This window comes from Ascaphus truei, chromosome 2 (assembly GCF_040206685.1).
Source record: "Ascaphus truei isolate aAscTru1 chromosome 2, aAscTru1.hap1, whole genome shotgun sequence".
NCBI lineage: Eukaryota > Metazoa > Chordata > Amphibia > Anura > Ascaphidae > Ascaphus > Ascaphus truei.
This window is the reverse complement of record NC_134484.1, coordinates 236,241,432-236,268,256: the sequence shown is the minus strand read 5'-3', so window position 1 is coordinate 236,268,256 and position 26,825 is coordinate 236,241,432. Positions and strand designations below refer to the sequence as shown.

The following is a 26,825-nucleotide window of genomic DNA, read 5'->3' as shown; positions in this document are numbered from 1 at the left end:
TTTTAAGAAAAATCTCATTAAGTTTTTTTTTATTTCATATAAAAAAGTGACTTCAAGACATTGGTCGCAGCTTCCAAAAATGTAAAAAAATAAACAACTTCCCCTCTGCCCCCCCTCCAGTAAATTACACTGCTTGTATTAAGATCTGGTACTCTTGACAGCATAAACTGGTAAACTTACTTTTACTTGTCACTTTAGTTCTACAGAAAGAAATTACAAAGAATATTAGAAGCCCTTATACAGAAAACCCTTTAGCTGCTTGATATATTGCTAATTAATCCTCCAGAAAAGAGGAATTATTATCTTAGTCACTATTAAAAACATATAGAGCTTTAGCTTGGAGGTAGATTTTTAAACTCCTGAGGAATGTTACACATCTTTTGCATTATCTGATGTCACACAAGTTCGTCTTAACACTGTTTCTTCATAATTCTTTTGGGAAAGAAGTCCTTCTGTAACAGTTTTGCTCTCTTCAAATTTCGGTAACACCACTGCAATATAACCCTCTGTGGACGGCTAAAAAAAAGAAAAGAAAAAAGTAACATTATAAACCTCATCACTTAGCAGTAACAATTTTTTTTATGCTCTAGTAGTATAGATTTATTATCTTTACTGTTTGTATGTACTTTAAGTGTTAAAAAAAAAAGGGAAGGTAAATCAGGTCTTCAATATTGATAGGGGTAGAACTCGCTAAATAGAAGAAATGGATTTAGGAACAGTCAAGTATATACAAAGATCAATACATTTACTTCTCTCAAGTGATAGTTACAATTCAAAAACATATATACAATAGAAAAAAACCTGGTTTAAAAGTCCATGTATCTTGTTGGAGAAATATATAAAAAGTAATGAGGAGTGAATTCCTTTAGAGCAATGATGACGTAGATACTTTAATCGTGATCCAGCTGTACTGACCGGCTTTTTCAGGAGCTCCGGAAGAAACCGGTCAGTACATTGGCGAAATGTACATCGGGCATGAATGAGCTGTTCATGAGGATCAACAGAGCGTGCTTGAGGAGTAGGATTTCCCGCAGGACACGAAGGGTGTGAACGAAGAGCTACTGGACACCGTTGAAAGTGTGGAGCGCGCATAGATAGAGCTTGAGGAACGGGATTTTCCACAGGACACCAACCATCTATTTTAATATTGTGTATTTTGGTGGAGACTTGTGATTCATGGTATTTTCATGGAGTTGACCATTGTAGAATTTTTTGTTTTGTCGTGATATTTTAGTTGTTACTTTTTTACGCGCCCTCAACAGTTTTGTTTATTCTATTTGACAATCAATTCATCTACCATATGTCCCAGTTGAATAGCAAAAGTACCTCATTGAAAATATTCTGAAAATTAAGATTTTTTTTTTGGCTGAAAAGTATAAAAAAAAAATCTTAATCATTGGCTTTTGAAAACAATGTTTCTAGTGTCCTTTCTTTGAAATAATGCCAGTTAATTTATATTTTATTGTAGATAGACACTAGTTACTTTGCTGTGGCTCTGCCCTCAGCCTGCTTGCCACTCAGTCAATAATCCTAATCCTGTTTTATGGCAATTTGAGAAAACCAAGGAAAGGTACATGTTCAAATCAGATGAGGAGGCTGCAGTAATCCAAAGACAAAATCTTTGGAACCAAGTAGAGACAGACATCAGCGACTTGGAGAATTTGACATCTTAGGGCCGGAGGATAATGTTTACCACTCTGCCAAGCCAATTGCTGCTGTGAGATCTAGAGATATCAGAATTGAGCCTTTGCTACGGTATTTGGCTAGAGAAATAACATTGTGCATTTGTTTTAGAGCTCTTGCAGCTGGAATCTTGGGCCTGAAACCAGATTATACATCAATTTATGCAAAAAGTTGAAGGTAGCCAAGGATCCCTTGAGCCATGTATGCAATGTAGTCATATACCCGATGTACTAAAAACTAGACTGTGCAGCCTCAGACTTTATTCCCCACGACTTTCAGCAAAAGTCTTCAACTTAACCATGATCACAGCAAATGGGGTTGCTTCAGTTACATACTGTATGAGGCAGAATTTCCCCTCATATTCTATATATAATTACACTGGCTATGTTTGCAATCCTACATTTCCAATGAATTAAAACAATTTCCAAATTATGAAGCAGCAATTAGAATAGAAGAGAAGATGTTGCACTGCTAAGTGCTTTTTGAATTTTTTTTTTAATATCTCATCACAAAACATATTAGAAATTAAAAAGCCATTTATAAACAAATCTTTCATATACAAATATAGAAGACGTTATTGCTCCCGCTGGCGCATTGAAGCGGGATACGCACGATGTGAAAGTGGGAGCAGACACCATTGTCTTTGAATTAGGCGCGTGCTTAGAAAGGGTCATGGCTAACATGTTATTCCACCGGCTACCATGCCAGCGAGTGCAATTGCATCTGCAAGTACGAGATATAGTACAAATAAAACATCATCATAGTTTAATTAGCCCCAATACACTCAATTATTGCTCCTTATTATTTACCCAGTAATTGACAACATGCTGCACTCATTTAACATGTATTTACCTTAATCCAATGAAATAAAGGATCCAGAATAGTATTTGAACCATTTCAGGGTTGCTATTGACTGCAGAATTGGGGCCCAATAAATAATGGCTGCTTAGGGTCACAATTGGCCTATTTCTCTACTCACAAGAAAACGACACAAGAAATACAATCCGTTTGAGGATTTTTAAAAAATCTAATCTAATTTGTCACCTGTACTATAAATGTTACTACTTTACATACAAGTGATATTTACATTACTGTGTTGCATATCCATTTGGTCAGCTTTCTGTTTTGATTAAGAATTCTGCATTCCAATTTTCCAAATTCCTTGACCAACTGCATCGTACTGTTTGAGATATAGCACTGCAGGTGTTGTCGTTCCCTTGGGCGAGTTATGGTGGGACACATTGTAATATTCTGCACCAGAACTAGGGCAAGTCTCTGATATTCTATGTTGTACAGGACATATTCTATTATCACCCGGACCAGTGAGAAGGGCCACATAATCGTTATGGAAAGAGTTGCTTCTCTGCCTTTAACTGCCATTGAAGTGGTTCACAACCTGGGATCAGTTCCCCTTATGAATCTTGGCAAGCCAACTGATCCTTACTGCGTCTGAAACAGCGCCTGAAGCACCAAAAATTATACTGGAAACTATTTGGGGCAATGATCTATTCTACCTGCAAATATCCTATGTAAAGCACAGAGTATATATTTAGTGCTGTAAAATAAATTGTCATCAGTAGTCATCTTGCCCAATATCTAATCCTCCGAAGTTTTTAGTGTTACCACTGTTACAAACAAATATTGTGTTCAATGGTCCATTTGATCTGACCCAGTATTCTATTTATTTATGAAACCTATGACAGGTCGCAGTAATGTGTAACACACATCATAATAATTACCTTCTCTTTCAACAGTCCTGGCTTTTGAAGAAGATTTTCATTCACCTCTAGTAACCGACCCCTGATGCAACTAAATAATGAAAAATAATAAAGCAAGCTTTCAAAAACAGTTGTTTATATACATGCAATTAGAGCTTTATATACATATACACATCTACATACAGTATACAGGTTAACCCCGTTATAGCGCGACCCGCTACAAGGCGGAAGCACTGTATGCTGGGGATAATGGTAAACGGCAGGGTTGCAGACCTGCCTAAGACATGTGAATGTGCTCACAAGTGATCTTTGTATTTGCTATACGCAATACGGTGGAGGTTTCTTGTTGCCTTTTTCACCCACCATAACTTAAAACGTGATGGTATATATATATACCGTAACTTAAAACGTGATGGTACAGCTCAACCCCGTTATAACGCGGTCCTTGGGGTCCACAAACCCACGACCGCGTTACAACCATGGTCGTGTTAAAATTTCACCGGCATCAGCTCTCGAGCCTACTCATTACAGATTTTATTCTCCTCCATTACAGATTTTATTCTCCTCCATTTTGCCGCCTTACCAGTGCTCTCCTCTTCCTGCTGTCCACGTGCTCATATCTCTCTGCTCATCGTTTTTTTTTCAAACATTCAATTCAATGCTTTATTGACTACCAGACACAGACACACAATTAAACATTAATACATTTTCTACAAAACACATGCAGGGATTGAACTCGGGACCTTCTGATACCAATGCCTTGCCTCTACACCATAGGCTTGGTGTGACAAGACATAACCTATAAATATATTTATCCTCTACAACACATTGCCACAGGGTACATGTCAATGTTAAATCTTAAGTCTATTTCTAGATGTCTATGACATCACACAGCTTCTGTGGTGTAGAGGTAGAAATCTTAACCAACATATGAAAGGGTCCTGGGTTCAATTCCTGTATGATATGGTATAATATAATCTAATTTTTTAATAAATTATTATTTTAATTATATTGTATCATTTATAAATAATACTGTATATCTTTATTATTATTCTTTATTAAGTAATAATTATGTATTAGTAATTCTATATGAATAATTATTAATAATACTATTATTATTAATTATATTATGATTAATAAGTATGATTATTAATTATCATTAACAATTAATATTTTTTACTAATTAATAAGTACTACTAATTAATACTTAATAATTATTAATACCTAATTAGTAATTATAATTATTAATACTTAATTATTAATACCAATTATTAATACTTACTAATTATTAATAACTATCAATAAGTTTTATTAATAAGTATTACTAATTATTATTAAGTATTAAGTATTAAATAGTCATTATTAGTTAATTAATTGTTAATAATAATTAATTATCATACTTATTAATAATATATAATTAATCATAAAGAATTATTAATAACAAATTAGTAATAAAGAACTATAAATAATTATATATTTATAAATTATACAATATAATTAAAATAATAATTTATAAAAATTTTCAATTATAATATACTATATCACACAGGAATTGAACCCAGGACCCTTTCATATGATGGTTTCTACCTCTGCACCACAGAAGCTGTGTGATGTCATAGACATCTAGAAATAGACTTAAGATTTAACATTGACATGTACCCTGTGGCACTGTGTTGTAGAGGATAAATATATTTATAGGTTATGTCTTGTCACACCAAGCCTATGGTGTAGAGGTCCCGAGTTCAATCCCTGCATGTGTTTTGTACAAAATGTATTAATGTTTAATTGTGTGTCTGTGTCTGGTAGTCAATAAAGCATTGAATTGAATGTTTGAAAAAAAAAAACAAAAACGATGGCACGCGACGGGCAGAGAGATGAGCACGTGGACAGCAGGAAGAGGAGAGAGATGAGCACGTGGACAGGACAGCTGGAAGAGGAGAGTGTAAGGCGGCAAAATGGAGGATTTGAGATGCAGGTAAGGCGGCAAAATGGAGGCTTTCAATTCGGGAGCCATGCTCAGACCGCGTTATAAGCGAATTCGCGTTGTAGTGGATCGTGCTATAACGGGGTTGAGCTATATACACATACACATACACATTTAATGATAGAAATGTCAAAAGCAACACCTAAGAGAATTATTGAAATAAGTGTCAAATGTTTAGCCTGTCTCCATAGATTCTGTATTTTAAATGGTGGTGTTATCAAAAGAATTTAAAACATGTTATGTTTCAGAATCCGCTTTGTAGTTACTGTAGCTGTGTTTAAAGGAAGCCTTTCAATGCCAAATACGACACAGCCAGAACCAGAAAATACAGACTATAATCCCTTTTCAACGGAAGGTTCTCTTTTTTGCCAAGCGTTTCTGAATTTGTGCACAATGTTCCAGTATAGGGAACATAGGCCACATTCCTTTAGAGGAAATATTAAACAGAAATTGCTAGACAACAGACAAAAAAAAAACAAACAAACAAAAAAAAAGCTTATAGCAGATTCAGAACATATTTGTTAAAATAATGCCACAAAATATATATTTTAAAAACTCTAGTAAATAGGACTTCTTTCTGCTTGTTTTTAAAGCTGCAGACCAAGCAATATCCTACAGTACATGCATTTTTTCTAAATAAATCGGTTCTGTACTATGAGAAAATAATTGTAGCATTTTTTTTTAAACTCTAAATTACTGTTCATTTTTAATGTACTATAATGTAACAAGCATTTGTTGTTTCTATAGCAACGATTCACAAAGTCACATCCCCTTCCTCTTCTGGAACAGGCTCTGGCACACCCCTTTTTGAGCCCTGCCCTCTATCTAGCAGTGCACCAATTGTATCAAGTGACTGTCTGGTCACATGATCTCACCCACAGAACTTTGCATCTTTGGTCCTCTTCTGCTGCACTGACAGCCATTTAGTGAACCCCAGAGCCGAATTTTCGCCGATCGATCACAGAAGAACGGATCGATTGGCAAATTAGATAATTAGTGTAGATTGTATTGATGCACATATTAAAGGGGGGGTGGGGCGGAGGCAAACGGCAGCTTGGACTGCCACTTTAAAACATATGAATATTAGCTTCCTTATTATTTAATATCCAGCTGTGATAAACCATTGCTGACCTTGGCATCTTGATAGTGCTACATAGATTCACTACATTCTACCTCATGTCTGAGGGGCGACCGCTTCGGCTAATACAGAATAAGCACCCGAGTTAGGGACATTATGCCTCAGGATTATTTCCCTAAAGTGTGAGCACTTATATTGTGCTACTCAGTCTATAGATTTAATCAGCACAAATCCATTAAGCCAGCATTTTAAAAGGAATTTACCTCTGAACTGAACGCTGAGAATTCGCTTATTAAAATGATCTTTTTTGCCTTATCTTACCTGTTTAATTTACTGAACTCCGGGTACAATTGTGTAGGTTTTCTACTTAGCTATATAAACACAAAATTGGTCCCCCACACCTTTCTTATTTTATTTCTGTACCTTTCCCTGTCCCTGCCTGTATTGTTTGGTACCTTGCGAAAATACAAACTAAAAAAGTATTACAGAAAATGGGAATATTTCTCCAAGCTTTTAATTTCCATAGATATATGCAATAATCAGTTTCACAAGTTCAAAGCATTCTCAGTTTTACGGATGTTTCTCTAACCCGCAAATTATTTTCATTTGCAGCGATGAACTAGAATGTTTTTAGGAGCGCGGGTATCACCCTATGAAAATGAAGCAAATAAACACTACATAGCGCAATATGCTTCAATTGGGTCTCAAACAGTAGGAACTCAATAGAATGGGGACTCACATTTACTTAATTTAAAACCAGCATATCCCACAATAAATGTGCCTCTGGATCATCAAGCTTCACTTCCTAGTTTAGGAGATGGTTAAGCTCTGGGTGTGATGTTCATTTCCTCAGATAGAAGACAGCATAACCCACACTGAATGTAGCTCTGAATCATACTGCTCCACTTCTTGGTTCAGGGGATGGTCAAGTTCTGTGAGGATAATCTCAATGCTCTCAATGGAGAAGAAAAATATCCATAGTGCGCACGGTGTATAATAATGGAAATAACAGCGCACTTACATAAATGGTACAGGCATGTACACATAATACTATAGACGAGTGGCATCTGAAAGTTTAGCATACTTCTACCGATGTTGAAGAAAAAAAAAAAAAAAAAAAAAAACTCACCTGTATATAGTATATTCTTCACCATCAACGCAGGAGACTCTGCATAGAGGAGCAAATTCTGTTACGAATTGAGCTCCCTAGATTAAAAAAGGGAAACAAAACAGGTCAAGAACATGTATGTATTATGAGGTACACCCCTCACTTCTTTCCTTGAGTGTCATGGTTGTCCCATGAAGCTTACTTCTGAAGGTATGTTACATTTAAAGAATTGCTGATTCCTTCAAAACAAAGCATTATGGCCCATGGACCAATTCTGGTTTCATCCACCTCAGACTGAAAAAAGTATTATCTATTGTACCTACACACGCTCACATATATTTATGATACGGTACTACAGACAGATACTTGCATTTCCTTGGTTACATGGTGAAGTGATAGACACATTCTGCAGTGGAAGATATAGGAAAGTAGTCGGTAGCATTACAGGGATCTTGCTAATTAACGCCTTGAAGATTACACTGCAAAATAACAGCACACTATTTCTTACCCGTTTGGACTTCCCAGACACCTTGTTCTGCAGTCTGCTGCAATTGGCGCTGATCTGGTAATTAATACTTTTAATTGTTCTTCCATTTTGAAGAAGCGGGTGACACTCTGCTAGTGTGATAACACAGATTCTGCAGGGAGAGAAATAACTAAACAAAACACATTGACAGGTGACATGTCTATCTCTCATTACACGCTGTAAACAGTGGTGCTCGAGTTCAGTTCTCAAGGGCTACCAAAAAGGCCAGATTTGCAGGACAATACATACCTAAGCAAGTTGTCTCAGTAATAATTAAGGATGATCTAATAGGTTAAGTAGTTCGTGTTAGAGAAATCCTAAAAACCTGGCCTGATGGTAGTGCTTGAGGACTGAACTTGAGTACCACTGCTCTACAATGGAAGAGTTGTCTCAAGGCCTTAGAAGGAGATCTTGGTTCAGATTTCAGTGTGAACTCCTATTGATGACCCTCTCATTTGTGTGTCTGGCATCTAAATTATATTAATGAATAGGGAGAGAAAGAACCCGAAATAGAACTCCATCTAAATGATATTGTAAGCTCAATTGGGAAGCAGTTTGTACACTTGTAGTGTTACATAAAAACAAGTATATTTTATACTATAATTAAACTAACTCTTAGTGACTCACCTTCAAATCCCACCTGAAAACCAACATTATTAATGATTTAAATAGTTCCCAATTGTGTCTACACTGATCTTTGCAAAAAATAGCAGTGACAGGTGTACACACACACACTAGCACACACACTAGCACACACACTAACACACACACTAGCACACACACTAGCACACACACTAGCACACACACACACACACTAGCTTTAGTAAAGGAGTTTGCATTACATTTGGAACAATAGAAGTATTACTTGTTAGGGGTCATTTACAGATCGAACAGGCGTAAATGTCCCGGTAAAAAGGGGAGGGGAATCATGCGTTACTGCACCTGCAATAACACCTTCTACATCTGTATTTCCATCATTGTTCTGATAACTCAAATGTCTAAACCAGGGGTGGCCAACTGCAGACCTTAAGGGTCACCAACAGGTCAGGTTCTAAGGATAACCATGTTTCAGCACAGGTAGCTCAACCAGTGGAGTGGCTCAGTCATTAAGGCAGGGATGTCCTTAAAACCTGACCTGTTGGTGGCCCTTGTGAACTAGAGTTGGCCACCCCTGGTCTAAATGATTTGGTTAATCAGTTCTTGCCTGAAAAGTTACTTTTTCAGCTCTCTGGCTGTGCAAGTGTCTGGTAAGGGAGGATTCATAGTTACATAGTTATATTGTTACATAGTAGATGAGGTTGAAAAAAGACGTACGTCCATCAAGTTCAACCTATGCTAAATTTAGACAACAGATACTTTATCCTATATCTATACTTACTTATTGATCCAGAGGAAGGCAAATAAAAAAAAACCCAGAGTCATATCATCCAATGATATCTCATAAGGGGAAAAATAAATTTCTTCTCGACTCCAAGAATTGCCAATCAGATTACTCCCTGGATCAACATCCTTCCCATGTATACTTATTTGGTATATCCCTGTATACCTTTCCTTTCTAAAAAGATGTCCAACCTTTTTTTGAACAAATCTATTGTATCTGCCATCACAGTCTCCAGCGGTAATGATTTCCACATTTTAACTGCCCTTACTGTAAAGACCCCTTTCCTTTGTTGCTGGTGAATTCTCCTTTCCTCCAACCTTAAGGCATGGCCCCGAGTACTTTGTACTGCCCGTGGGATGAATAGTTCTTTTGAAAACTCCTTGTATTATCCCTGAATATATTTGTATATAGTTATCATATCCCCTCTTAGACGCCTATTTTCTAATGTAAATACATCTAATTTAGCTAGCCTCTCCTCATAAGTTAGACTGTCCATCCCCTTTATTAATTTGGTGGCTCTTCTCTGCACTCTCTCTAGTTCCATAATGTCTTTTCGAAGGAATGGTGCCCAAAATTGTACTCCATATTCAAGGTGTGGTCTTACTAATGCTTTGTAAAGGGGCATAATTATGTCTACTTCCCTTCCATCCATTGCCCATTTAATGCAAGATAAGATCTTATTTTCCTTTGCAGCTACTGCATGACATTGGGCACTATTGCTAAGCCTGCTGTCTACAAGCACTCCTAAATCGTTCTCCATCAAGGATTCCCCCAATGTATCCCCATTTAATTAGTAAGTCGCCTATTTATTCTTGCTTCCCAAATGCATAACCTTACATTTATCTGTATTAAACCTCATCTGCCATTTACCTGCTCAAGTTTCCAGTCTCTCCAAGTCCTTCTGGAGAGAAATGACATCCTGCTCTGATTCTATTACCTTACCCAATTTAGTATCATCAGCAAAGATGAAGACTTTGCTCTCGATCCCAACCTCAAGGTCATTAATAAACAAGTTCAAAAGCAGGGGTCCCAGTACCGATCCCTGAGGTACACCACTCACGACCTTAGCCCAACCTGAAAAAGTTCCATTTATGACAACCCTCTGTTGTCTATCCTTCAACCAGTTTTCAATCCAGGTGCATATATGTTTACATTTACATTTATTTTGTACACCAACCTCATGTGGAACCGTTCCAAAATCCTTTGCAAAATCTAAGTAGACCACATCAACTGCATTACCCTGGTCCAAATTCCTACTTGCCTCCTCAACGAAACTAATAAGGTTAGTTTGGCATGATCTATCCTTCATAAATCCATGCTGATTATTACAAATAATTTTGTTTTTCATTAGGTAATCCTGAATATTAGCATAAGTTGTGAAATACCGCTCACCGCAATATTTGATAAAGTAATAAACAATGTAATTACAGTCGGTGCAAAAGGGATAGGGATGACAGACATAAACATATAAGGAGACAGAGGTTCTCCTAAAAAGATCCCAGTTTACTGCACAATAAGACTGAAAATAATTAGGGTTCAAATACCCACCAAAGATAAGGTAGAATAGGCTCTAAAGGGTACAATTAAGTAACCGCTCCCAGCACTGTGGGAGGACAATTACCACTAAAAATACCCGTAGGCAGAAAACAACAAATACTTTAATGTTTATCAAAATTTGGCGCAGTAACACATACTCAAAACTACTATAAAAACAATTAAAACACATATGTCTGGTGGTGAAGGGTTCAGGGATATCTAGGGTTAAATCCAGAGTAATAAAGTATGTATCCCCTAGCCAAATCACTGTCGTTCATGTAACCCTGCTTCTCCCCCTCCCCAGACTCTACGGTGGTGTCTAGGGTGCATGAGGGCAGATTACATGCGGTGTGGTGCGTACCTGTGAGGAACAGGAGGGCCTGAGCTTCCCGCGATGTTGTGGAGGAGCCAGGACCGGGATTCTGGGGTGGTAGCCTCCATGATCTCTTAGTGGTGCAGCGCCTCCATCTTCTATACTCCCAGGAATATGGGACAGGACCGGTATAGAAGAACCCCTTGGGTCCCAGGGTAGTACTTTGCAAGTCACACACAGTCTTTACGGATGAAGAATAGTCTCTTTATTTGACAACGCAACAATATTCCAACAATAGGGCTTCCAACAGCCGCAACACAATAGCCAGGATGGGTTATATAGCCAGGACGGGTTATATAGCCAGGACGGGTTATACGCCAGATAGTTCCTCCTCTCCTTCCCTCCAAGTCACTCTTCCGGCAGGATGGTCTGAGCTAGGGCTTCAATACCCCGTGGCCCACCCCCGAGGTTAGCCTCGCGGTGGGTCTTGGATTATCCCCATCACCCCTGGCAGTGGGGTGAGGGCATTGGTCCACCAAGTCTATAAATCTATCAGCTCTACTAAAGGATGCTGATTCTTTACTCTCTCTTTTCGCCTGCACTCTGCGCAGGGGAGCCCGTAGGTCTCTCCAAATCCTCGGTTCGCTCCGCAGGATTTCTTGACTCATGGCCTGTTAGCGGCACTGCATACTCCCGGCATAACTAACCGGCAACTCCAGACTCTCTGACTAATCTCTAACGAAGAACACTACTCACCGGAGTTGGCTGCTAAATATAGAGCTAGCCCCGCCCCTCGTGATGTCAACAGGACCTCTCCTCTTGCTCACGCCTGCAGCAGAGTCCAGGCCTGCGTCTATCAGTCAGGATAGGGCTATTAAGGGGGAAAACCCATGATGATTACTGGTGTCTGATCTTAACAGGACTTACCACAGCAGAAGGAAGATAGGTATAGCCTGTGCTACAGGGGGCTACACCCATATGAGACAGTATTGGGAAAATAAGGGTTAATTAGCATAAAGCAATAGTCTCTCTTGGCTCAAGATAGGATGCTGGTATGGGTAGAGCTGAAAGGATGAGTGCTGTAAATACCTTAGTGAAAATATAACAATCACAGTGGACAGTATATAAACAGCATAAGGTGCAGTGCATCAAATTGTGGTATATCAATCAATACTAGGTCCCGTGTGTAGTATATCACACACTCAGCCCACAGTAGGCATCCAGTAGGAACAAGCATAACACTGTCAAATCAGATCAAATCGAGCGCTTGTATGCACTCAATAAGCACAATAGACCTGCACCATTCATACCCAGCTCTTCCCGCCCTACCAGCTATGATCAGGAACAACCTCACCCGTGATTCCTCCTACACTACGTCAACGCGATGACGTCATGCCGACGTACGTTTCGCGCATAAGGGGCTGGCGCTTTCTCAAGGTGGGAGGTGCCTCGGCGTCCTCCCACAGTGCTGGGAGCGGTTACTTAATTGTACCCTTTAGAGCCTATTCTACCTTATCTTTGGTGGGTATTTGAACCCTAATTGTTTTCAGTCTTGTTGTGCAGTAAACTGGGATCTTTTTAGGAGAACCTCTGTCTCCTTATATGTTTATTCCTGAATATTATCCCGTATTAAACCATCAAGTAGTTTCCCCACTATTGAAGTCAGGTTTACAGGTCTGTAATTTCCCGGTTGTAATCTAGCTCCCTTTTTAAATATAGGCACCACATCTGCTTTACGCCAATCTTGTGGTAATGAGCCTGTGGAAATGGAGTCCTTGAATATTAAATGTAATGGTTTGGCTATTACTGAGCTTAACTCCTTCAGAACTCTTGGATGTATGCCATCGGGGCCAGGTGCCTTGTTTACTTTAATTTTTTCAAGCTGCCTATGAACTTCTTCCTCAGTTAACCAATTGTTCATTAATATGGAGGCTGTGGATTCGTCCTGCGGCACTACAATTGAAATTGATTCTTCCCTGGTAAACACAGAGGCAAAGAATTTGTTTAATATCTCTGCTTTAGGCCTTGGCCATGTTTAGCGCTTGCTGGCGGAAGCGTGCTTACGCGCGCTCCCGCTCAGCACTGAGCCCCTACAGCCGCAATTAGAGTGGCTTTAGTAGGGGCTTACCTGCGCTTCCGCGCGCTTGCGGAAGCGCAGGTCTTAGGGGAATTTAAAATTCCCACGCTTGCCGGCGCGACAGGCCGGTCACGTAAGCGGTTCGCCCAATGAGGGCGAACCAGCACCGTAACGTCACTGGACCGCCCCCGGCCAGTGACGCGCCCGCCCCCGGACGGCCCGCTGACAGCGCGTGCAGTAAGCAACCGCAAGGCCAGGGAAAGCACCCGCTTTCCCTGCGCCTCAGCACGCCAGCAGGGAGCCTGGCCAAATCCAGTATTGCCCTTCTCCTGGTTGGTTCCTCAATAATTTGGGTCATATGATTGTCTTTAAGCACCCCCAAAAACCTGTTTCCTTTTGTTGTAATGCTAATCTTGTTGCCCCAGTCTATGTCTGGATAATTAAAATCACCCATTATGCAAACATGACCTAGTTTTGATGCCTCTCCATTTGCAAACGTATTTTAGCTTCCTCAATCTCACAGATATTTGGTGGTTTATAGCATATCCCTACAAACATTTTCTTTATACTTTTACCTCCACTGTTAATGTCTCTACATTTTCATCATTCCCTTCATAAACATCTTCCCTAATAATAGGTTTTAGATCTGGTTTAACATATAAACATACTCCTCCTCTTGTATTTGCTCGATCCTTCCGAAAAAGGGAATAACCCTCTAAATTAATTGCCCAGTTATGAGTTTACTCCCACCATGTTTCAGTAATGCCTATGATACTCCCTTGCAGATATTAATTCAAGCTCCCCCATTTTATCTATCAGGCTTCTTGCATTAGCAAGCATGCATTTAAGTTTTTTCAGCCTGTACTATTATCTTATCTGTTCCTTCCTTTCTGCGCCAACTTGGTTTAGTCTTTAGAAGTTTTCTAGTATTATCTGTATTTATTATGAGTGTTTCGCTGCTTGTCAAACTAGCACTTGCCCCCATTCTACCTCCATAACCCCTTGGATCCTCCTCTATTCTATTTAGTTTGTTATCTGTTTCATTCCCTTAACCCCTCCATCCTCGTTTAAAATCTCCTCCAACCTTTATAACATTTTCCCCCCTAGCACAGAAGATCCCTCTTCATTGAGGTGCAATCCGTTCCTAGAATAAAGATGGCACCTCTCAGAAAAGGAGTCCCAGTGCTCTAAAAAACCCAAACCCTCCTTTCTGCACCACTTTCTTAGCCATGCATTAACCTCCCTAAGCTCTGACTGTCTCCCTGCGGTAGCACATGGCACTGGTAGTATTTTAGAAAATACTACCTTGGAGGTCCTTGCCTTAAGCTTTTGGCCTAGATCCCTGAAATTATTTTTTAGGACCCTCCATCTTTCTCTAACTTTATCATTGGTGCCAGCATGTAACAAGACTGCCAGGTCAATCCCAGCCCCCCCCCCCCCACAATCTGTCTACCCTATCGGCAATGTGCTGAACCCGAGCACCCGGGAGATAACAAACCATTCGATTCACGCAGTCAGGGCAATCTGTTGCCATATCTACCTTCCTAATAATGGTGTCCCCTATCACCACAATCTGCCTTGGTATCGGAGCATCCTGATTCCCCTCTGTGCTGGAGGAACTATTCCCCTGGCTGCTAGAGGAATCAGTCTCCGCCAGCCTTGCCATTTCTGCCCTGACACTCCCAATATCTTCACTCAATATGGCAAATCTATTGGGATGGGTCAGCTCAGAACTGGCCTTCCTCTCCCTATTGCCTCTGCTTCCCCTTCTAACTGTTACCCAGCTACCTACCTGCTCCTCACCAACAGCGCCACCATCTGCACCACTAATCGAAGCAAGGGCCTGCTCAGTGAGCACTAAACCCCTTTCAAGATTGTCAATGTCCCTCAATATTGCAAGTTTCCTCTCAGATCAGTAATCTCTGACTCTAAAGAGACCACCTGCTCACACTTCTCACAATGCTCACTGGAACGGCTGCTCCAAGTGCACATACATGTAGCAAGATGTGCATTGAGTGGCATTTTCAATCCTGCTCATTGTAGCAACTATGAAGTTTAAAGTACTAACAATAAACTGTACTTCAATATACTATACCTTTTTTAACCCCTTCCTTGTTCAAACTGCTTCTAGTTCTAACTGCACACTTAATACAATCAGCATTTGAAATCAACCAGCCACATAGATCAGGACACAAGCTCAGGATTTGTGAGCAACCTCTGTTTAAATAGTGACACCCACCAGGTGTGCTAGGTTAGCAATCAGCCAACCACACCCACTGCTGGCTCAGGCAGAAAAAAACCCCTCCCCTTTCCTCTTCCCCCCCCTTTCTCCTGCAGGCTTTCAATTAACACACTTTGAAAATAAATTAACCCACTGCACACTCCCCAAATTCAGCCACCCCTCCTAGTATACACAGCACTTTCTTTCTAGTTCTAACTGCACACTTAATACAATGAGCACTTGAAACCAACCAGCCTCACAGATCAGGACACGCAAGCCAAATTCAGATTCAGAAAGCAACTATCAATTTTGAGGGTCCTCCAAAAGAAACTGAGTGAATCCCAAAAGGTAATTAACCCTGTGAAATTAGGGAAGCCACACCATATTGCAAAGTAATGAGCATGCCGTGCAATGCAAATAACAGTTAAGACAGCAACCACGCCTATTCTTTTGGTTTACCCATTTTTGGGGGCTGAATAGGAGCCAGGGGGACCGACTCCCCCACCCCCATTGCAGCTAAACTGCTATATTTTCAGCTCCAGGGACCCAACGGTCCTTAATATACTTACCGGTAAAGTTATTGGGTTTAAATCTGTTTCCAGGGGAAACAAAAATGGCTACCAAATCTGGAGCCAATAGGAAGTGGCTTCCTATTGGACGGACATTTAAAGCCCCTTTAAAAGCAATGACGTAATACTGGTAATCTCACTGGTACTGCAAGTATCACTTGAACCGGGTGGGGGAGTTCAGGTCTGGAGTACCCCCCTACCCTAGTTCCAATACTGTATAAAAAAAACTGGGGGGTTAGACACAGTTGCTGCTTTTAGTAAAATAACACTAACCCATTCATTGCTACCCACCTTCAGGTCCCACTGGAAAGCACAGTTTCTTAATAAAGCACCTCAATGGCTTCAAATGAACACTACCATTTCCCACTGTAAATGCAAGGTGCTATGGGAACTTCTGACAGCAGAGGGGTGAAAAGGAATACAAAACCTAAACACTACATTATACATTTAGACAGTCACTGTTGATTTTCACACCAGGCTTTACCTATTTGAATGTTGAAGTATGCAGTGATCTTCACATGGCTTGCCTTTGACATCTGGAATAGAAAAAAAAAAAAAAACGCATTAAGTGAAAGCAAAACACACAGTTCCATTTATTTTATTCTTTATTTTTGTTAAATAAATCATGACACGGTGTAATATGTCATGTGCTTTTGTTCATCTGAGGTTGTATTTACCTAATTTTAAGACCTGCTAAGGAACAGATGATTGTTATTATGTCCTGATATGTAAAACCATGGAATTCAAAGAGGGTGTACTTTCTTTTTCACATGACATATATATATATATATATATATATATATATATATATATATATATATATATATATATATATATATATATATATATATATATATATATATATAGATATATATATATATAGATATATATATATATATATATATATATATATACATACAAACACCTACATACATACATACATACATATATATACACACACATACATACACAGTTGTGTGACAAAGAAAGTACACCCTCCTTAGCAGGTCTTAAAATTAGGTAAATACAATCTCAGATGAACAACAACACATGACGTATTACACAGTGTCATGATTTATTTAACTAAAATAAAGCCAAAATGGAGAAGCCATGGGTGAAAAACCAAGTATACCTTATGATTCAATAGTTTGTAGAACCACCTTTAGCAGCAATAACTTGAAGTAATCATTTTCTGTATGACTTTATCAGTCTCTCAAATCGTTGTGGAGGAATTTTGACCCACTATTCTTTACAACGTTGCTTCAGTTCATTGAGGTTTGCGGGCATTTCCTTATGCACAGCTCTCTTAAGGTCCAGCCACAGCATTTCAATCATCGGGTTCAGGTCTGGACATTGACTGGGCCATTGCAACACCTTGATTCTTTTCTTTTTCAGCCATTCTGTTGTAGATTTGCTGGTGTGCTTGGGATCATTTAACTTGCTAACTGAGGCCTGTAGAGTCTGAGATGTAACTCTTGTTTTTTTTTTGCAATTTCTCTGAGCATTGCACGGTCTGACATTGGGGTGAATTTGCTGGGACGTCCACTCCTGGGAAGATTGGCAACTGTCTTGAACGTTTTCCACTTTTGAATAATCTTTCTCACTGTAGAATGATGGACTTTAAATTGTTTGGAAATGGCCTTATAACCCTTCCCAGATTGATGGGCAGCAACAATTGCTTCTCTAAGGTCATTGCTGATGTCTTTCCTCCTTGGCATTGTGTTAACACACACCTGAATGCTCCAGACCAGCAAACTGCTAAAACTTCGGCTTTTATAGATGTGGCCACACTTGCTGATGATCAATTAATCAAGGGCATTTGATTAGCAGCACCTGTCTAAGACACGCGGGGACCACCTGGAGGCCCACAGAGCCTAGCGGGGACCACCTGTGGGCCCTGCGGACACCCTTGGGGACCACCCGGAAACCCCCGCCGGCCTGTGGTATTAATCCTGTCTCTATAAAAAGAAATATTGGTTTTATGTGGGGGCACAGGGGGTGGGTTGTGTATTGGTGTATTTATTGAATTGCAGGCCAGAGGGGATCCACGGGGGCCACCCAAGGACACCACCTGAGGACCCACGGACAACTGCGGGGAAGAACCAGGGGCCCCACAGCTGTGGGAGATTAGGGGACATGCAGGGACCACCCGAGGGCCCCCAGACACCTGCGGGGATCTCCTGGAGACCTCCAGACACCCATGAGAACCCCATGGGTTGCACTGTGGGGCCTGTGGACACATCCCGGGGACCCCCGCCGGCCTGTGGTATTAATCTTGTGTCTAAAAAAATAAATATTGGTTTTATGTGGGGGCACAGGGGGTGGGTGCCGGTATCTCCTATGCATGTAAATGTCCCAATCACGTGACGCGAGACATTTCCATGCATTAGGAGATACCGGCATTCTATAACCGGGCCTGTATCTCGGGAAGTAGAGGGTCCCGGACCTGAAATCAATGCAGTTCAGCTCCGGAGACCCCCTGCTAAAATACTGTGGTGTTAGAATTTTACTAAAACCCCCGTGATCGCCTGTGAGAGGCGAGCCGTTAGAGTGACTGATTCAGCCTATCTCTTACTGCGCGTCTCTTACAGATAGACCCCGGTAGGACTCACACAGCAGGGACCCCTGCTGTGTTAATACGATGGGCCATTATAGTCCGCCTTGGCAAATTTTGGGAGAATCTCAGGGCATTCTCGAAATTCAGAGAAATGTTCAAATAACGGCCGCTGCATCTGTATAAACAGGAAGGAGAACAGGTGAATCGAAATACATCATTTACTATGAATCAGCAATGGAAACAGATATTATTCATAGTATATTATTTATTTTGATTCACCTGTTCTCCTTCCTGTTTGTGAGTGTGGGTTCCTTACTCCCCTTTGTCTGTACAGGGAGAACTGGACCTTCGACAGAAGATACAAAGGAGGAGTGAAGTAAATAGAAATAAGAAAGAAAAAAAAAAAAAATTTCAGACATTAAAGCCCTTATTATAAATAAGGGCTTTAATGTCTGAAATTTGTTTTTTTTATGCTGTTTGGGTGCTTCCCTCAGTGTGGGAGAATAGTTCAGGAACATTCATACTAACAGGACTAAAATCTTCTCCAGCAGTGGGAAGCAGCTTCAGCATATTGAACGTGTTAAAGTGAGGAATAATCAGAAGCCCTCTCTTTACCTGGTTTGTACCATCGTGTGAAATAACGGTCTACAACAGAGGGGATGTCATGGGGCTCTGGACTCTCTTCTGCCATCTAAAGGGGATTTCACAATATTGCGGCCACTCAGCTTTCTGTGCCTGAAACAGAAATGAAAATGACAATCTGCTTCCGAAACATTTTCTGCTTGAGACAAATTCACTGGTTACACTTAGTTTCTTCTTAAAATAATGTAATTAAGATCGTTTCACAAATTGTGGATCACAGAAGATATTTGTACATTAAAAAGATGTCATGCAGAAGTACAAGCCTCTTTATGTCACTTTATGTATATTTGTTACATACAAGTATACATTTTTTAACCGGTTTAGATACTGATCTATAAACACTTTAACAGTTTGGTCTGCTTGCTTGTAATGCTGTATTTTAACCCCTTGAGTATTATAGGGTCCCTTGCATGTCTGCTATGACACTCAAGGGGTCGATGCAGCAGTTAATACCTCCCTCTGCCAACATCACACACACACACACACACACACACACACACACACACACACACACGTCTTTATTTATATAGCGCCATTAATGTACATGGCGCTTCACATCAGTAATATCCATGACAATCATATAAATAACAAATAATACAGATAACACATAATGGGAAGAAGCGCTTCAGACATAAAAGTAACATTTAGAAATAGAAGTCCCTGCTCCGAAGAGCTAACAATCTAATTGGTTGGTAGGAAGAACGTACAGAGACAGTAGGAGGGTGTTCTGGTAAGTGAATCTGCAGGGGCCAAGGTTTATGTATGAGTTGTAAAGTATCAGCCACGGAGCTAGTCATATGCTTTGTTAAGCAGTTGTGTTTTAAGGTGGGTCTTAATGGTGGATAGAGAGGGTGCTAGTCGGATATAGAGGGGAAGGGCATTCCAGAGGTGTGGGGCAGTCAGTGAGAAAGGTTTAAGGCGGGATAGGGCTTTAGATAAAAAAGGGGTAGAGAGAAGACATCCTTGAGCAGAACGCAAGAGTCTGGATGGTGCATAGCGAGAAATTAGGGCTGAAATGTAAACAGGAGCAGAAGAGTGGAAAGCTTTAAAGTGAGGAGGAGAATTGAGTGTGAGATGCAGGATTTGAAAGTGATCCAGGAGAGAGATTTCAGCAGGGGAGACACAGGCAGATTTAGGCCTCGTTCAGGGTGCTGGCTTCGGAGGGAGGGCGTGCTTACGTGCGAGCTGCCTTCCGAAAAAATGTATTTAAAGTTAATTGTGGTTGTCAGGGTAGCAGCTGCCCTGTCTCCGAAGTACTGTACGGAGTTGACGCTTGCTACAGTTTCAATAAACAACCCACCACGTTTTCTGAAGCTGCAGCAGCAGCGTCACTGGTACCTCGGCAGCCAATGAAATCATTCTTGAGAATGATTTCAAGACAGCAACTTGGATCCCTAAGCTGCTATCTGTAGCCCCGACCCCTCCCCGCCTCCTCAACTCCTGAAAAAGTCTGCTGGGGAGGATGTGCACACATCGCCCAGCAGACTGCCGCTCGCACACGCGAACGCCCACCCTCCAACTCCTGCCTCTGGCACCCTGAACGAGGCCTTAGGAAAGAATATTTAAAACGACACTAGATGGCGCTCTAATACTCTAACAATGTGCAAATAATCATAAAATCATATACAGTGTATTAATATGGTGCAAAGTGAAAAATAAAATAAATCACGTGCAATAAGAAAGGTAAAATCACTCAAACCCTTGGAAAGGACTGTTTCATGTCCAAACGAAAATAGGCATAGAAGAACCGGGGAGCGATGATGAACCTTAAAGAGAAAAAACTACATAGTGTAATATTGTCTAATCAAAACAGAACATGTAGAAGGCTCCCAAGTGAACACTCACAATATGGTTGAAATATATACAGTATGCAGATATCCAACTCAGGTGGAAGATGGTTACAGGCTGGAGCAGGTACAGTAGGAGGCATCACAATCTCAAAAGAGAGAGGCACAAAGCCATAGTGCAGATGGTAACAAATAATTTATCACAAGAAAATAAAAATTGAAGGCTTACAAGATCCACAAGGAAAAACAGCATTGAAGGTGAGGTGAAGATGGTAACTGAGTAGCGACCTCAGAGTCACAGCACACCACCGCCGCCGCTGCCTTCTTTTCTCATGATTTCTTTCCCATCTCTACTCTGGAATTCCTGTGCTTGTTGGCCAACATTTAGGTGGCGCATCTGCAGGCAGCCGCCGTGTGACACAAAGTACTGAGTTTGTGAGTTTCCTCAGAAATCTCTGAGCATCTATGAAGAGGTCAAAGTTGCTTGGACCCGCAGTGGGAGCAAACTTCAGAACGGAGGCTTGCAGCGGCGGTGGTATGCTGTGACTCTGAGGTCGCTACTCAGTTACCCTCTTCACCTCACCTTCAATGCTGTTTTTCCTTGTGGATCTTGTAAGTCTCCAATTTTTATTTTCTTGTGAAATTATTTGTTACCATCTGCACTACACTGGCGACACATTTTATTCGAGCTCGGCTAGTCCCACGAATTCGGGTATACCCGGGTGTATTGAGGTTTGTGACTGTTTTCTGCCCGAGTGCATTGAGGTATTTTCAGGCAGGGATTGAAGCATTTTATTCCCGCTGGCTGCAATACTGCACAGTATATATATATATACTGCATTACAATTCATGAATTTATGCCATCTGGTAGACACGCGAAGCATTGCAGCCTATTAAATCCTAATCATTATCATTTAACAGATCAGCCGCCCGTCAGCCAGGCATGAACCCAGGCTGGGAAGGCAAACGCAACGGGGCTTGTCAGAGGTGAGGAGCGGCGCATTCCAGGTATCTGCCAGGTACATACTGGGTATTTGCTCGAATAAAGTGTGTCGGTGCAGTATGGCTTTGTGTCTCTCTCTTTTGAGATTGTGATGCCTCCTACCTGCTCCAGCCTGTAACCATCTTCCACCTGAGTTGGATATCTGCATATATATTTCAACCATATTATGAGTGTTCACTTGGGTGCCTTCTACATATTCTGTTTCGATTCGACAATATTGCACTTGTAGTTTTTTCTCTTTAAGGTTCATCATCGCTCCCCTGGTTCTTCTATGCCTAGATTTAGGAAAGAGTGATTCTGGCAGCAGCGTTTAGGATAGCTTGTAAAGGAGACAGGTGAGAGGCAGGAAGGTCGGACAGCAGGCGGTTACAGTAATCGAAACGGGAGAGAATGAGGGCCTGTGTGAGAGTTTTAGCAGTCGAGCAACAGTGAAAAGGGCGTATCTTAGTAATATTGCGGAGGAAAAAATGACAGGTTTTAGCTACCGTTTGAATGCGAGAGGAAAATTTGAGAGGAGTCGAGTGTGACCCCCAGGCAGCGTGCTTGGGCTACTGGGTGTATGATAGTACTTCCAACAGTAATGTGGAAGGGTGTAGTAGGGCCAGGTTTGGGAGGAAATATGAGGAGCTACATTTTTGCCATGTTAAGTTTAAGTTGCCGGAGGGTCATCCAGGATGATATAGCAGAGAAACATTCCCAAAACTTTGGTCTATACAGCAGATGTAAGGTCAGGGGTTGAAAAGTACATTTGTGTATGTTGCGCTGGACTTTCTGTTTTTGTTTGTATATCTTGCCACGCTCATTAGCACTGCTTTTTGACAGTAATATATATGCTGTGTATATGATGTGAGGGTGGTTTTTGGGGTTCTGAAGCTTCATGGGTTACGCAGCTGTTGTTGCATGGAGGTGTGGCTCTCCTACCCATGGTTTAAAGCTCGCCCCGCCCCACTTTCCAATTAGCAGTTTTTATCATGATCCTGTGTATCACAGACCCAGTATGGTCTTTCACCCTCCAGCAGAAAGAGAGGTACATGAGAATTGTGCCAGGTAGTGTTAGGACCTGCAGATTGCTCATGCCGTGAAGTGGCTGCAGGCTTATAACCTTTTAGCCAAAGGGTTTAACTAAATTACCCTTACTCATGAGCAGATAAGCACTGAAGTATTGTATTATATGTTGTATCATTTTGTATGTTGTGCTGGGCTTTGTTTATTTTTGTGTAAAATTTGTGTTATCAGCATAGAGGTGATATTTGAACTCAAGAGATGTGATTAGGTCACCTAGAGAGTGTGTAAAGAGAAAAGAGGTCCCAGAACAGAGATCTAGGGTACCCCCACAGAGAGATCAATAGAGGAGGAGGAGTTGTTAGCAAATGAGACACTGAAAGTACGATGGGAGAGGTAAGAGGAGATCCAGGACAGAGCTTTGTTACGAATACCAAGAGTATGTAGAATGTGAAGGAGAAGAGGGTGGTCCACAGTATCAAATGCTGCAGAGAGGTCGAGTAATATGAGCAGAGTGTAATGACCTCTGTATTTGGCAGCATGGAAGTCATTAGTTATTTTAGTGAGGGCCGTTTCAGTGGAGTGAGCAGTGCGGTAGCCAGATTGTAGAGGGTCTAGGAGAGAATAGGTGGTGAGAAAATGGAGCAAGCGAGAGAAGACATGGCGTTCAAGGAGTTTAGAGGCAAAAGGCAGGAGGGAGACAGGACGATAGTTAGAAAGACAGGTAGGGTCAAGCTTGCTGTTTTTGAGTAATGGTATAACTGTTGCATGTTTGAAGGAGGAGGGAAAGGTACCAGAGTAGAAGGAGGAGTTAAAAGTGTGTGAGTGTAGGGATTATAGTAGGAGCAAGAGGGTTTAGGAGATGGGAGGGAATGGGGTTAAGAGGGCAGGTGGTAGAGGGAGAAGAGGAGATCAGCAACTATGCATCCTCCTGTTACAGAGGAAAGAGAGTCGGGAAGTTAGGAGGAGAGTTAGGAAGAGGTGTAGGATCGGAGGAGGATAGAGGGGATGTCCTGACGTATGGATTCCACCATTTCCTTGAAATAGTCAGCAAAGCCCTGAGGTGAGATGGGTGAAGAAGAACAGGCAGCAGAGGGTCAGAGAGTGACCTGAGTAGGGAGTCAAAGACAGAGAAGAGTCGGCGTGGGTTCGTGTAGAAAAATAGGTTAGTTTAGACTGAGAAAGGGCAGAGTTGAAACAGGATAACATAAATTTGTTGTGAAGGAACTCTGCAAAAGTGTGAGATTTCCTCCAGAGGGACGTGTGCAAGAACGCTTGTGGAAATTTAGCCAGGGTCTGAGGTTAGAAGGGTGAGAACGGCACAGAGAACGCGGGGCATGTAGATCAAGAGAGGAGCAATAGGGCAAAGTTGTAGTTCCTGACCAGGTTGTCAGGGTCTGGAGCAGAGCTGAGAGAGGAGAGGGAGGAGCGTAAAGTGGAATCAAAAGCTGGTAGGTTAATAGAGCACAGGTTTCTGCAGAAACGTGGGGTAGATGGAGGTCGAGAAGTGGAGAAGTGAGAGAGAGAAAATTAGATTAGATGATGGTCAGAGAGAGGAAAGAGGGAAATGGAGAAATCAGAGAGATAAACTTTTTTTGTGAAAACCAGGTCTAGGTAGTAGCCATCCTTGTGGGTGCTGGCTGCAGTCCACTGTTGAAGGCCAAAAGAAGAGGTTAGAGAGAAAGCGGGAAGCCCAAAGGAGAGAGGGGTCATCAATGTGGCAGTTGAAGCCCCCAGGGGAAGAACAGGGGAGTCTGAGGAGAAAAAGAAAGAGAGCCAGGATTCAAAGTGAGAAAGGCAGAAGCAGGGGGAATGAGTAGAGGTAGATGGGCAATAGATGACGGCCACGTGGACAGGGAGAGGAGAGAAAATCTGTATAGTGGAAAAGCAAGAGCGGGAGGACTAGGAAAGGTTCGGTAATGGCAGATAGGATAGGAAGAACCCCATTTGATAAAATGCAGAGAATATAAAAACAGGTTCTAAGTCTCAATTAACAAATATTTCCAAGTAAACATTTTTTCTTTATTTAAAGTTTTCAAATATTTATACCGTAGTCTGATTTTGTTTTCAGTAATATACTGTAGGCAATCACAAAGACCTATTACCTAGCAGATAAGGTTGAAAAAAGACATATGTTCAAGTTCAAACTATGTGAAAACTTGTCTTGTTAACTTGGTTATATGGAATACAGCAGGGCCCCGCTTTTCGGCGATCCGCTGATACGGCGGCACTGAGAAAGGGGCCGCCATCTTTGATTCCGAGTCGCGCATGCGCAGAATGGGCGGTTGCGCCCGGCGCGCATGCGCAGACCGTAGTCTGCGCGCATGCGCAGACCGTAGTCTGCGCGCGCACACCGTAGTCTGCGCGCGCACACCGTAGTCTGCGCGCGCAGACCATAGACCGCGCGCGCAGACCATAGACCGCGCGCGCAGACCATAGACCGCGCATGCGCAGAACGGTGAAAACGCCGTTCTGTGCATGCAAAAAACTGAAAATCGCCGGATCCGCTTTCCGACGATTTTCATTATACGGCGGGCCCCTGGAACGGAACCCGCCGTATACCCGGGGCCCTGCTGTATGTAAAAACGCATTAAAAAGGCAAACTGAACATAATTGTAAACTCTCTGGGGCAGGGTTTTAATTTCCTATTGTGTGATTTTTTGTTACACATATTCTATAAACATTCCCTGTATTGTCTCTTTTGTAAAGCGCTGCATACACTGTTGGTGCTATATAAAGATATACATATTATATATACAGAACCTGGTCTTACTAACCTACCTTGTCTATACCCCCTCCCCCTTCTGCCTGCAGCTTGTCAATAGCAGACCCAACTCCTCCTTGTGATCACACTGACCAGATCTCCCTACGAAGTGAATGAGAGTTTTAATAATAGAGTTTTAGAGATCTACTGCATTTTCATCCCCAATCTCCCTGAAAGCAATGACTGGATCACGTTCTTTCATGATAAGCTAAACACCCTGACGTTAAAGCGACAGAACAGTCATCATTTGTCTACTTATTGCTACTGTGAAGTGCTATGTACATTAATGGCGCTATATAAATAAAGACATACAATACAATACTTCAGGGAAGTCCCTTCTCTCCAATGTAATGAGAAGATGAAGACACACACCCTCCTCCCCCATCCCCACATCTCCCAGGTGGGAGCTGCTGGATCTTGGGAAGCCTGCGATGATGCAGAGGACTTACTGTACAGGTTGCCGGTGGCTTGTCAGGCGTATGCACAGGGTCTGGCTGTGCTGATCCCTTCAGCTGCCTATGCACAGAACCTCGCTGCTCACAGACAGCCACATGTGACCAGCACAGGGACTGCTGCTCCCTGTGCAATGAGACAAAGCAACCACCACCGGGAGGCAGATTCAACACAAACAATGCCTACGTCAGAAAATACGGCTGCACATTGGCCCAAGCAGATTCAACGCTGCCTCAATGTACTTATCTTTCTCACCTCTTCTCGTTTGGGTGGTTACACTCCTAGATTATTTATGAAGCACCGGCCAGACTATTATTTCTTTTTCGTCACATCTATTACTATAATTTTTTTTTATATAACTTTATTTAAAAAAAAAAAAAAAAAAAAGTGAATCATTGTGTGTAGCACCTTGCTAAAAAGTTA

The 26,825-nt window shown here is 41.4% G+C and overlaps 1 protein-coding gene across 2 annotated transcripts; it reads right to left on the bottom strand.

The window, feature by feature from the left end:
- ABITRAM (actin binding transcription modulator) lies at positions 1-26,557 on the bottom strand. Of its 2 annotated transcripts, XM_075585983.1 has the most exons (8): positions 26,399-26,557; positions 25,967-26,051; positions 19,367-19,486; positions 16,679-16,730; positions 8,080-8,209; positions 7,593-7,669; positions 3,423-3,492; positions 1-516 (listed from the first exon to the last, which is right to left on the bottom strand). In XM_075585983.1, exons 3-8 carry the CDS (start codon positions 19,440-19,442, stop codon positions 370-372), a joined length of 552 nt encoding a protein of 183 aa, XP_075442098.1. In that variant the 5' UTR covers positions 19,443-19,486; positions 25,967-26,051; positions 26,399-26,557; the 3' UTR covers positions 1-369. The 2 variants fall into 2 exon arrangements, with proteins under 2 accessions (XP_075442098.1, XP_075442097.1); XM_075585982.1 differs by lacking the exon at positions 25,967-26,051.
- Positions 26,558-26,825: the final 268 nt, after the last annotated feature.

Bases quoted from the DNA above. Each gene is read 5' to 3' on its own strand.
- ABITRAM (XM_075585983.1), bottom strand. From the start codon at position 19,442: ATGGCAGAAGAGAGTCCAGAGCCCCATGACATCCCCTCTGTTGTAGAC. The intron at 16,731-19,366 runs GTAAAGAGAGGG...TTTCTATTCCAG, and splicing joins CACACGATGGTACAAACCAG to ATGTCAAAGGCAAGCCATGT. The intron at 517-3,422 runs GTAATTATTATG...TCTTTTTTTTAG, and splicing joins CAGGACTGTTGAAAGAGAAG to CCGTCCACAGAGGGTTATAT.